We start from the raw sequence: 13,746 nt of genomic DNA on the forward strand, positions 1-13,746 counted from the left end.
AAAACATGTAAACTTGAGAGGTACTTTAACTGGAAATTGTTTTGGGGGAGATGTATGACACAGGAGCAAAAGATAAAAAAGCAAAATCATAGAATCACAAAATCATTAAGGTTGGAAAAGACCTCTAAGATCATCTAGTCAACTGTCCACCTACCACCGATATTATCCTCTAAATTGTGTTCCTAAGAACCACATCCACACATTTCCTAAATACCAGGCACAGTGACTCCACCACCACTCTGGGCAGCCTGTTCCTATGCCTTACTACTCTTTTGGAGAAGAAATTTCTCCTAATATCCATCCTGAACCTCCCCTGATGCAACTTGAGGCTATTCCCTCTTGTCCTATTGCTAGTTACATGGGAGAAGAAGCCAACCTTCACAGATGCTATGGGAAGGTTAGAAGTGAAGGAGAGGTAGGTATTTTTTTTCCTTTTTATATTTCTTTGAGTTTGGTATTGGCTTGCCGGATTGTGCCAATGCTGTAATAAAAAGAACAAATTTTCTTTCTAGCAAATATTTTTCTGTACTTAAGTATTTAAAATGTTAGCACTTATATATGTAAAATTACATCTGCAACTGTTTTGTTTATCTTGATCCAACCTTCTGACAGGAATCCTATGCTATATTAAACAAGTATGATCTACTTGTGACCAAGGAAGAGTCAGAGAAGGTGGATACTTTGCACTACACTTGGGAAAAGCTGCTGCTCTGAGCAAATGAAGTGCAGAATGAGCTCATTGCTTTGCAGCCGAAGTTCAGAGGAGAGCTTATTAGCTCTCTGAAGACTTTTACTGAAGACTGTGCACAGTTCTATTCAGATTATGAACAGGTAAGAGTTTGCGATATTGGGATAGAGGAGCTTTTGAAGAGCAGTGGAAGCATGGAAAGATTGTAGAGTTGACTAAATAGCACAATGTTCCTCTACTATCTGAAAACTGTGCTTATTCTTGTTGATGTGGTAGCTGAGTTTCAAAGCAGGACAAGATTATGCTATTTTTTGTGTGTGACTGAAATTTATGCTGGTAGTCAGCTCTAAAAGATTGGAGACACATAAAGTTCCTAATACATAGCTTGTTACCATGTGCAAATATAAAGGTTGGGATTTAAGAGAAATTAAATTAGAATGTAAGTAGAGATTTCTGGCACTGAATGTTAATACAAAGGACTTCAACTCTTATGTTCCTTCTCAGCAGAGTATGTGTCAAGCCAAACCAGTCTTTTAACTAATACTTATTTATTCTTGAAAAAGGAGCTACTACTGCCTATCTTTTCTAGTACTACCTACATTTTCAAGTATTAACAAAACTTCTATATTAAAAGAAAGCAAATTGCTTTTATTTAATGAAAATAAAATGGTTGTTTTAGTAATTTTGTAATCTGTCAGATCAGTTGTTACCTGATGTAAGCATGAGGTCTTGCAACACCAAAAATGTTTGCATTTCAAATCAGCATTGTTGTTTAATTTGATGTCCTTCCCCCTTCCCTTCCTCTAAACTCGCTCTAATTTCATGTATATCCATTCTTTTCAGAGTGGGCCGCTGGTGGTTGGTTTAGAACCTCAGGAAGCCAGTGACAGGCTTACCATGTTCCAGGTACTATAAATTCTAAGATTTTTGTTATTGCTTAATGCAAATAAACTAACAACTGAAGGCTCTGAGAATGAATCGGGATAGTTGAACTAATTTTCATTGGTACATAGGGTTACTGATTGGTCAAAACTGTTTTAATGTGATGAAAGCTAAGGTAACATTTTTTCCTGCATTTTCAAGGAATGCTGATTAAAACTATGTTTTTAGGACCTGAGTAATAATAACTATGTTGAGATGTCTGGAGCTGAGCCTATTCTCAAATTTAGTGTATTATTTCGTTATAAGCTGTTCTTGTGTTTATTATTGTGTCTTTTTCACATCTACATTTTTGCCCATTTCTATTTGTTCTTCTTCCCTTAAAACAAAATACTGTCTGGTTCTCCTGTTCAAATATTTATTTATACTGTGGCTAATTTATGTTCCTGTAATGATGACTTGTAGTTGTTCTCCTTTTTCCACAATGCACTTCTAAGCATAATGCCAGATCTTGAATATTTAGTTACTTAAACACATTTCATTTATCTCTCTCTCTCTTTAGAATCGATTTGATAATCTCTTTCGGAAATACATTACTTACACTGATGGAGAAGATCTTTTTGGCTTGCCCGTTACACAGTATCCTCAGCTACTTGAAATAAAGAAGCAACTGAATCTGTTACAGAAACTCTACAATCTATATAATAGCGTCCTTGACACAGTCAGTGGGTACTATGATATTCTTTGGTCAGAATTGGATGTTGGAAAAATTAGCAGTGAACTTGTGGAATTTCAAAACAGGTGAGAAACTGGTTCTGTGAAAAGATGGCTAAATTTTTTTTTTTACTTCTTAAATGTAATAGTTAGCACTATTAATTTTAATTGAAAAAATATATTCATTACTAGTTTCCTAAGTTAAGGGAGCTAGAATATGCTGTAAATATTGAGGATTATTTGATTATTGCTCCTTAGAGAACTTTGGATATATATTTTTTCTTCTCTTCCTTTGAACATACATTGAAGTTTATGCAGTTTATTTTATTCATAAAGGAAATTTACCTTGTTTCTTTTAACATTATTAATCATGAGAGATAGAGATTTACCTGAGATGCCTAAAGTAGATAGAATATTTTTGCTACAAAACTAGAGGAACAGAGTTTTTGCAAGAGAATAGAGCAGTCCTTATCATGAACCTCACCAAAAGATGAAATCAAGATATAAAGTGATTCAATTGTATTTGATGGTCACTTGGACCTTCAGTAGAATTATGCAGATACACTCCTTAGATTGAGCCTGTAAGTATTCAGTTATTGGTCAGTGAAATAGTTTGGTAACAGATTTAGTCACGTACAAAATCCTCAAAATACAGGGAACCTGCATTTGGAGAATATATCATCTACTGTTAAAACCATATAAGATGGTTAAGTGGGAAGTGGGATATCTGACTATATGTGAAAAAGCTTGGATTATTTTTATGTAGATGCCGCAAGCTTCCTCGTGGTGTAAAGGAGTGGCCGGCCTTTTTTGACCTGAAGAAGACTATTGAAGACTTCTGTGAATGTTGCCCGTTGCTGGAATGTATGTCAAGTAAGGCAATGATGCCTCGGCACTGGAAGCAGATAACAGAACTCACTGAACACAACTTTGTTGTAGAAGGTGAAACACTGAGACTGAAGAATATTATGGAGGCTCCCTTACTCAGATATAAGGAGGAAATAGAGGTATTTAGAAGGAAGAGAAATGGGTGCATGAAACTAAACAATGTGCTCAAATAGTTATCTGAGTAGCAGTATTAAGAGGGAAAACACTGCAAAGAAAAAGCATAGAAATAGGCTATCAGTGAAGTTTTCTATGTGAAATAATGACACGTATTGTAGTGTAAACCCTGTATAAAACATGTAATGTGGCTCACAATTCATTTATGAGGGTGTTTTACGATACTAAAGGTATGAAAAATAATCACTGTATCATTCTAGTAGCCACACTAACTTTACCACATTGTGAATTGATACATGGATTATTAGCTATGGTGTTGTCATGTCTTTAGATCTTTCCACTTAGAATCATAGAATGGCTTGGGTTGGAAGGGATCTCCGCTTAATAAATAGTTGCTCTTCAGCCAAACTAGGGTTAAAGGAAATAACAGTTAGATTTGGATACCAAAGACCTGAATGGTTTATAACTTGTTTTGACATTCTGTTTATTTAAAAGGATATCTGCATAAGTGCTGTGAAGGAAAGAGACATTGAACAGAAGTTAAAACAAGTGATAGCTGAATGGGACAACAAAACATTTGTCTTTGCAAACTTTAAAACCCGTGGAGAACTTCTTTTAAGAGGAGACAGCATATCAGAAACAATTGCAACCATGGAGGACAGCTTGATGATTCTTGGCTCTCTCATGAGTAACAGGTAACAAGAAAAGCAGAGTCTATTTGTATGTGTTATTAATACAAGCAAGAGGCTTTATTTCACAAAGGGGAATGAAAGTAAACATCTAGATAAAACTAAAAGCTTTCTTGTCCTTGAGCTGTTCATGGGCTACTTCTCATTGTCAATATTTCTGTATTAAAATATTTTGAAATGATATGTTCAGATTTCCTGACTAATTAGTTGTACAGATTCCATGGATGCAAGAGTGGTGACAGACATAAAAGGGAGCACTGCCCTGTTGTGGCAGGGGTCCTGCTGGGATTACAGGCATTGCTATTTTGTCCCAGTGGTACGCCACCACCTCTTTTACAAAGATTTTTTCTGAAGGTACTGAAAATCCCTATTAAAATGAGGTACAAATTATCTCATGCGGAATGTCAAAGCTCCTTGATAAAACAAGGAAGACATTTCCTTACAAAAATAAAAATGGCAAGAATATTCCTCCTTCTCATGTTTGAGGACTGTTCTGGCTTTCAAGCGACTTGTTTCCTTCTTAAATTAAAAAAAGTTGGTTTTATTTATTTTAGATACAACACGCCCTTCAAGACGCAGATTCAAAAATGGGTGCACTATCTTTCCAACACGACAGATATCATTGAGAACTGGATAACTGTGCAGAACTTGTGGATTTATTTAGAAGCTGTTTTTGTTGGTGGTGACATAGCAAAACAGCTTCCAAAGGTTTTCAGTTTTTCTATATCTTAAGAATAAAACGTAACTATGATGTCATAATGGATGCAGTAACTTATGCTTCATTGTCGTAATGGTTAGCAAAATTAGTAAGACATTAGATAACCAATTTCTACCACAATATTGTATTAGAAAGAATAATAAAAAACTCCTCAGGTTGATCTCTTTATTTTTAGACTGTTAAATTATTAACCAGTACTTGTGTAAGTGTGCCTAGTATTAGTATTCTTAGGTTAATCTAGTAATATTTGTCACTAGCCCAGTATTACTTGCAGTTTTGCTAGGAATCTTAAAATTTCTACATTGCTTTTTGAATTAAAATTAATGTAATTTTTAGAAAAAGTCTTCAAATTTGGAGCATGCATTCTCAAGAATAAGACATTTTCTGTGTTTTTCTCTAAGAATGTTTGAAAGTGGATATCAGGTTTGTCAATGAAGTATAAAATAAGTTCTATTATCCAAGAGATTTGTTTTTCTAAGCTGAAAAGTCTTTGGGACTGGACTCTGGTGATTACTTGTGAGAGGATTACTGGTGCCAATTCTTCCAGAAGATTCATTTTTCCTTTTCTTTTTTTTTTTTTTTTTTTTCCTTCTTCCATTGCTTCACCTCTCTATATTTAAACAGGAAGCAAAGCGTTTCTCTAACATTGATAAATCCTGGGTAAGGATCATGACTCGAGCTCATGAAACATCTAATGTTGTTCAGTGCTGCATTGGAGATGAAATCATGGGACAGTTACTACCACATTTACTAGAACAGCTTGAAATCTGTCAAAAATCACTCACAGGGTAAGATTATTACAATACCAGTCTCAAGAAAATGGTTGTAAATTGTGTAACTAGCAAAAGATCAAGTACTGTCCCATGGACTTCATAAAGATCCTGTTTTTATTTCACTATGAATTCAGTTGAACTGAGTAAACAAGGTAGCAGGCTGATACAAGTCTTCCAAAGATACTGCCAGTACCTTACTGCTAAGTATTTGATTAGTGACTAAGCTGTCACTGTCCTTCTCTGATGACATCAAAGGTGTTTGTGTCTGATTTCAATCCAGCAGGCAGTCTAGGTTTGTATATCCTTCCAGATCCTTCACAGGTCTGGAAGAAATTCAGAATAAGACAACTAGGCAGCAAGTAACTGACCTAAATTAAAAACACTAGCTTCATAATAATTTCTTTTCATTTTAGTAGTGTTTACATTATAAAAAACAGCTAAGGTTTCAATGAAATTATTTCTGGTACTAAAAGAGTAGTCTTAAAGCAGGTGCTTAAAATGAAGGTATGATGGATAAGAATTGTTATTGCTACCACGGATAATAATTAAAAAAAGCAATAATGCATAGTGAGAAATACCACATTTAAAAAGGAAAGGATGTATAAAGTAACCTAATTCATTTTCTGTCTACTCCTTCTCCTCCTAACAAATATTTTTAAATGCAGGTACCTGGAGAAGAAGCGCCTCCTATTTCCACGATTCTTCTTTGTATCAGATCCTGCCCTATTAGAAATTCTTGGCCAGGCATCAGATTCTCACACTATACAAGCACATCTGCTGAATGTCTTTGACAACATTAAAACTGTCAAGTTCCATGAAAGGGTATGTACTCCCCAAACCTTGAAGTTTCATTCTTTCAGATTGTTAAACAATGCATGGTATCTGTTAAATAGCAAGCTGAATTGTATTCTGTGGCTTAATATAGGCTAGAATCAGAAGCTCACCAGAAAGGATGTTTTATGAGCATATTTGTATGCGTAGATTGCCTGGAAAAATGTTGTTTGAAGAACAATTTTCTTACACTGTTTATGAAAAGAATAGATTGCAACACAGGTTCTCTTTTACCTGTGTATGTATGTATTTCCTTAGACATTTGCTACCTCCCCATGCATGAAATTCTTTTGGTTGTCCATGTTCCTTAACTTCCATGTTTCCATTATTTTTTGTTTTAAGTCTGCAACTTTTGTTAGGATATGCATTACTAATGGGGAAAGGTTTCCTTTTCTTGTTCCTGGAAAATGAATGCCTTCATTGAAACTGAAGTGAAATTTGAGTGTTAGCGTGTATTGTACATCTGTCTCCTTCAGATGGCAATGTTTTGTTTAAAGCCTTTATTCATACTTAAAGCAACGGTTTTATTGTGCTCACATTTTGCTTAATAGATTGATATAATTTTGTACGTATCTAAATAAATTTAATGAAATGCTAGCATGAAAACCAGTTGTAATAGAAGTAATAATCAACCTATTAATCACAAATTGTTCTTTTCTTGCTTGTATTAGATATATGATCGTATATTGTCAATTAGTTCGCGAGAGGGTGAGACTATTGAACTGAGAAGACCTGTAATGGCTGAAGGTAATGTGGAAGTTTGGCTCAATTCTCTGTTGAAGGAGTCCCAGCTGTCACTGCACCATGTTATTCGCCAGGCAGCTATGCATATCCAGGAAACTAGTTTCCAACTGATTGAATTTCTTTCTACCTACCCAGCTCAGGTAAAATCACTGTTAAATCAATGAAAAATTGCTCATATATCAATTTGCACATTAGTGAGATTTTCTTCTCTTTGAAATTAAGATTGCAGCTGGATGCAAAACTGACATTTAAATTAATCTTAATCAGTGCAATCTTTTGAATACCAATTTAGATATCTGAAAATAAAAGATTAAAACTTATTCTGAAACTCTTAATAAAAAAACAAAAAAAGCTGAGTACAGTAAATTAATGCAATAGAGGCAATAGAGCTAATGTTACTTCTTTTCACACTTAATACCTGACTACTAAGGGAAAAGTGGTAAGGTTTGTTTATATATTTAGGAAAAACTTCGTCACTTGTGATCAGAAATGTGATTAGAGAAGGAACTAAAAGTTAATGAATTACTAAAGAAATATTTTAAATTGAAACATTAATTATTCTGATAACCTATTGGCTATTATATATTATGATGTAAATTATATTGAACAGTTGCATTACCATTGTTTGATAGGCTGTTTCTCTGAGACTGAACTGTGGGCTTGTATAGATGTTTATAAATGGAGTTGGGACACTTAAATGTGTGGATTCTGTGACTTCTATAAGGAAGCATAGAAAAATAATTTTATAGAAATAGAACAATTTCTTTAGATTATCTCTGTCTGTGAATGCACATTTAAGAAGAAAGTGAAAAGATGAAGCATACCATTTTATATTTCCTAAGGTTGGGTTGTTGGGGATCCAAATGATTTGGACAAGAGACTCAGAAGAAGCTTTGACTAACGCCAGGTATGATAAAAAGATTATGCGAAAGACAAACCAGTTTTTCCTGGATCTTCTAAACACATTGATAGATATGACAACAAAGGACCTTAACCCAGTTGAACGAATTAAATATGAGACATTAATCACTATTCACGTGCATCAGAGGGACATCTTTGATGGTCTGGTAAGTATTGAAAAATGTACTGGGTTATGAGGTGGTAGCCATGTAAAACAGTGTGAAATGTCAAGTAGACAACACAGCTGTGATATATGAATGCCTGCCTGTTAAGCCAAACAATTTCTGTAATAACTGTAATGATGTTGTGACTTGGAGACTTAGAGAAATATTTATTCAATCCATGTCATAGCTTCTCTATAGGAAATTTGGTGTTGTGGTCTGCCCAACAATAGAAGAATTTTATGATGTCCTGTGTTGGCCAATCTAAGTTAGATGCTGCTGTTGTGTGGTCACAAAAAATTCTTTTTCTCATGAACTGTGTTGAAAGCAATCATCCTTTATGTGGGCTACATTGTGATTCTGAAGGAATAAAAAGAATTAGTAGTGTTATAATAACAGAAGAAAGCTTGACTTTGGTTGAAGCTGCTGTCATCTCTGTTCTAGTTTCAATAGAATATCTAATTACTTAGGGATTTATTTATTCACTTCACACCTTCTCATGCTGCCACAGGATACTAAAATTAGGAAAATGAAGGCGTTTACTCCTTAAACATTCAAAATCTAGGCTGGCATGCCTTTTCTCTATAGGAAGCTCTGGACTTGACTGAAATTATGTTGTCTGAGGAAGGGATTACTAATTTTTTTACCCACTGCTGATAGGTAGGTTCCGGAATAGGTCCAGTTGTTTTGACTTTAAATCATCTTACTAGCAATCTTATGAAAAGTATCATTTTTAGTTACTTTACAGTTGGTCAACTTTGAACACCTCCCAGCTCTGTTGAAGTTCTTGATGAATATCTTCACAGCATCACATTGTCTTGAAATACCATTTTCTTCCATTTTGCATACAGAAATTCTTATGACTTTTGTGTTTTTACATAAAGCAGCATGTCATATTATTTTTCCTCAGATGTAAAAATAAAATGATAGAGTTGAATAGTTAAATGATAGAAATAGGAATGCATAGGAATGCATTAATTCAACTTAATGGCTTTTGTGTGAGGCTATGAACTGTACATTTGTACTGGGTATTTCCTTTGCTTTAGCGTAGTTTTAGAGGCAGCAGTAACACTTCAAGAATTTTTGTGGTAAAAATCAAAGTAAGGTCTCCACAATTCTTGCGTAACTAGCATATACTTTGCCTTCCATTGTGCTTGTAGTGCTACCTTGACAGTACTACTTAGATAATACAAATGCAAAAGTAAATGTTACACCGGTCTTGTCTTTTTCCTCTTTTTTTAAGGTTTGCATGCATATTAAGAGTCCTACAGACTTCGAGTGGCTGAAACAGTGTAGATTTTATTTTAATGAAGACAATGATAAAATGATGGTTAATATCACTGATGTGGGTTTCACATACCAGAATGAATTCTTGGGTTGTACTGACAGGCTTGTCATCACACCTCTTACAGACAGGTGACAAAGACTGATTTTATTCCTTTTTTCTTTGACTCCAAATCTGGGCTTTTACAGGAGTGACTCAGTCTTACTTTCTGGATGCAAAATAAATCTCTGCAGAGTTTATCCATCACAGTCTTACTGAAGCCAATAAATTTACATTAATATTTTTGTTTCTGTGTCATATAGTATGGAATAACTAACAGGTTTATTTCTGCCACAAGCTTATGTTTCCCATGCATATGATGCATAAGACTATGATCCTCATGTGTATGATACTAATAAACCTGAGGGTCAGGTACATCCAACAGATACAATATGCAGATGGAGGACAAAGATGTGTGTTTACAAGCAAGCTATTGGTAATAGCTAAGGAAGAATAAACAGGGAAATCAATTTTTTATTCAGCTGCAATAGATTGCAGGTTCTTGATCAAGAAGGATGTGGCAGTAATTGCAGGACTATTAAAGGAAAGGATCCACTCATCTAACTAATAACGCAAAGTGATTTATAAATAAACAGTAACAAAATAAGAGATTGAAGAAAATATTTTTTTAAACAACATAGCAAATTCTAGAGCTTCTATTTATATATAATTGATAGAACATGTTTTACTACATCACATATGTTTTGTTTGTGAAAATGGGATGCATTGTATGATCAAATTTTAAAGATGGATAGCAAAGCAAAAATAGCTCTCTTTCATTATTGTACTCCACAGTATAACATAGTTAAGAGCTGCTTCAGCTTGAGTAACCTAGGAACTAAGCTATCCAATTGGATTATGGAGATTCTCTGTATTTTTTTCTTTCATTCTTCGTATTCCATTTTACATTTGAGGAGACTAACCGCTCACATCATGGTTTTTCTTCTGATTGATTTAAATCACATTCACATGCATTTCCACACTTCCTCATCTCCATCAACAAAGCCTTCCTCATATGACACACTTGAGTAAGAGTCTCCGGCACTGCACAGAAAACCATATGTTTCAGTCCTTCAGGTAATAATTGATTGTTGCCTTTTAGATGTTACATCACTCTGGCTCAAGCTTTAGGTATGAATATGGGTGGAGCACCTGTGGGGCCTGCAGGAACTGGAAAAACCGAAACCATCAAAGATATGGGACGGTGCCTTGGTAAATATGTAGTTGTCTTCAACTGTTCAGATCAGATGGATTTCCGAGGACTTGGGAGGATCTTCAAAGGTAAGATATGGACTATATGAGTTACAAATGCTCAGAGAATAGCTTTATAAATCAAGATCAACATGTTATCAGCAGTTGATTCTCTGCCTTTCAATAACTGCAAGTAATGAATGCCTTCTTAATGTAAAATACCATTGCAACACTCCAAGAAATAGAAAAGTCTGAAAAGATTAGACAGTTTATGAAAGGATATATAAATATCTATAAAATATTCAAGGAGGACTGCCTACGAAAAGAAAAAGCTGTGTACTAGTAGGATGTGTTGGTTTCTGATTTCAATTTTTTTCTCCTTACAAATGTCAAAAAGAGAATTACCAATATTCTGGACAAATACTTAGTTGCGCTTTTCTTTGAAGGTCTTGCTCAGTCTGGCTCCTGGGGTTGCTTTGACGAATTCAATCGTATTGATTTACCAGTACTATCAGTAGCTGCACAGCAAATTGCAATTGTGTTGACATGCAAGAAGGAACATAAGAAAAGCTTTGTTTTTACTGATGGAGATAGTGTGGAAATGAACCCTGAATTTGGCATCTTTCTTACTATGGTACGTATTCAGTAGGTTTGTAATATACCAGTGATAATTGTATGATTGTTTCTAACCTGGTATGTTACCTGCACTTGCTAACTCTGTCAGTCAGCTCTTTGTACTCAATGACAGTTTGAGGAGTAAGTATTACAACAAAGATGGTTTACTCAGTCTTTTCTCGCTGACATCAAACATCTGCAGTTAAGAAATAAACTGATTTGCTACAGTAGCCATTCTTATAAAGGCAAGTTATCTATGTGTCCCATAATTTCTGAATGCTACATTTGTGTTCCCAAAATATGCATTTTATTAGAAGTGTAGAAAAATGACCATAGAGATTTAGTTGGAAATAACCAGTCAAAACAGGACTTATAAGACATGTAAAATCTAGATTTGGAGTGTTTGAGAATAACATCTTTCATACCTTGTGGATGTAAAGTGACTAAAATGCTGTAGGGATATGATGGTCAATCTGCCTGACAACTCACTTTTTACATGTAATTTAAAGCTTAAAAGTTACTTTTGTTTAATCCCAGTGTGTCCAACCCATAGCCCGCTGGCTGCATGCAGCCCTGGACAACCAGTAATGTGACCACACAAGGTTGTAAACTTTTGACTTTATTATGCGATTCTTTTGTGATATTTTTCATTACTTGATTGCGCATAGCTGAAGTATGAGCTGTGTAAGCAAGAACAAATGCTGTGGAGGGGAGTTTACAGTGCAGTGCTGAATCCACCTATCACATCTGCCACACAAACTCAGTCAAACTAAAATGCGCACATACTGTGTGTTAAATGTACTTGGTGCCCTTTGACATTTGACTTTGTTGTTAAGCAGACGTGTAAGTTTTCTTATTTAATTATTAAACTTGGGCTTCTGTCATTTCTTAATATAATTTAATAAGTTAACGCATTCACTGTGGAAGAAACATCTGGAGTACTCTTACATCTTAAAAAGCTCAAAGGAAGTATAAAATAATTTGCAATATGTTTTTAAATATTTTTGCAATGTGTACTGGATTAATGTTTCTGCAAATTGTCATCAAATCTGTGAATTTCATGAAGTCCAAGGGGTTGAATCATTGCCTATTTGAGGAGATCCTTAAAAGTTTGGAAGCTGATCACGGGAACATCCTTTACTTTTCTGAAGTAAGGTGGCTAAGTAAAAGAAAAGAAAAGAAAAGAAAAGAAAAGAAAAGAAAAGAAAAGAAAAGAAAAGAAAAGAAAAGAAAAGAAAAGTTTTGTGATTTGCAGAATGAAATCAAGTTCCTTATGGAATCAAAAGGAAAATTTATTCCAGAACATGAAAATAAAAAACTGTCCTGTGTACAGCAGAAAATATGCAGCTGTGCTTTCTGTTTTGGTAAACAAATCTGAGGTAAGTTTGGAGACTGAAAAAAAAAAAAAAAAAAAAAAAAACAAACAATTTTTTGGTATATTTGCAACTCCAGTTTCAGTTAACATAAATACATTACCTTCAAATTTTCAAATGAGATGTATGAAGTTGCAATCAGATATTCAACTCAAAGAAAACCTTGATCATGTCTCTTTACAAGACTTTTATAAGACCTCTCTTACCAGAGAAAAATACTCCTCACTTCAATCATATCTTATTCATGTCATCGCTTTTTGGCAGCACATCCATTTATGAACAATTGTTTTCAAAGATGAATTACAAAGATAAACATTAGATCTAAAATCTCTGATGAGAACCCTGAGAACTTACTGATAATTGCAACCACTTCCATCAAACCAGACACTGATGCATTAGTTTTGCAAAAACAAGGTCAAGTATTCCACTAGTTTTATATATTTTTTTCCTTCTTTTAAAATAAAATGTTTTTGTAAAAATATAAAAAATGAAAATTGTTTCATTACTTATATACGTTAACTTTTATATATTTTATATGCGGACCAGGACAATTATTCTTCTGTCAATGCGGCCCAGGTAAGCCAAAATGTTGGACACCCATTGTCTAATCAGATAATATGTTCCTTTATTGTTTCTTCAACATGTGCAAGGTGCAGTTAACTTCAAAAATTGTTATTTTCTGTAGAATCCAGGATATGCTGGACGGCAAGAACTTCCTGAAAACTTGAAGATCAACTTCCGTTCAGTGGCCATGATGGTTCCTGATCGTCAAATTATAATTCGTGTCAAGTTGGCTAGTTGTGGTTTTATTGCTAATGTTATATTGGCAAGGAAATTCTTTACATTGTACAAGCTCTGTGAAGAACAGCTATCAAAGCAGGTGATTTTCATTTGAGAAAAGAATTATCTTTAGGAAAAATTATAAATAGTGACGCAAGTTATTAGTATTAATTTATGTATTTACCTATTAATATGTCTTTATCTCAACCCGAAAATTTTCTCACTTCTAGCATTCCAGTTCTTTTTGACATCCCCCTAAAGGAATGACTGTGTGGTGCTCAGAATCTGTTGTGAGTAACCCACAGCAGGTGTTAGGAGGCATTTGTGCTGCATGTATCACTTCTTATACCTTAAATGATAAAAA

At 34.4% G+C, this 13,746-nt stretch overlaps 1 protein-coding gene across 1 annotated transcript in view; it reads left to right on the forward strand.

The window, feature by feature from the left end:
- The first annotated feature begins 744 nt into the window (after positions 1-744).
- Positions 745-13,746, forward strand: part of LOC100551100 (dynein axonemal heavy chain 5) — a 73,754-nt gene continuing 60,752 nt past the window's right edge. The window contains exons 1-14 of the mRNA XM_019613825.2: positions 745-831; positions 1,532-1,594; positions 2,130-2,368; positions 3,048-3,288; positions 3,779-3,978; positions 4,527-4,680; positions 5,315-5,478; positions 6,129-6,285; positions 6,966-7,178; positions 7,881-8,105; positions 9,343-9,515; positions 10,526-10,704; positions 11,061-11,248; positions 13,288-13,482. Of these exons, the coding sequence (XP_019469370.2) occupies positions 1,586-1,594; positions 2,130-2,368; positions 3,048-3,288; positions 3,779-3,978; positions 4,527-4,680; positions 5,315-5,478; positions 6,129-6,285; positions 6,966-7,178; positions 7,881-8,105; positions 9,343-9,515; positions 10,526-10,704; positions 11,061-11,248; positions 13,288-13,482 (2,337 nt within the window). The 5' untranslated portion in view covers positions 745-831; positions 1,532-1,585. The remainder of the gene's footprint in view (positions 832-1,531; positions 1,595-2,129; positions 2,369-3,047; positions 3,289-3,778; positions 3,979-4,526; positions 4,681-5,314; positions 5,479-6,128; positions 6,286-6,965; positions 7,179-7,880; positions 8,106-9,342; positions 9,516-10,525; positions 10,705-11,060; positions 11,249-13,287; positions 13,483-13,746) is intronic.

The sequence above is a fragment of the Meleagris gallopavo genome, chromosome 3, assembly GCF_905368555.1.
Source record: "Meleagris gallopavo chromosome 3, MGAL_WU_HG_1.1, whole genome shotgun sequence".
Classification (NCBI taxonomy): domain Eukaryota; kingdom Metazoa; phylum Chordata; class Aves; order Galliformes; family Phasianidae; genus Meleagris; species Meleagris gallopavo.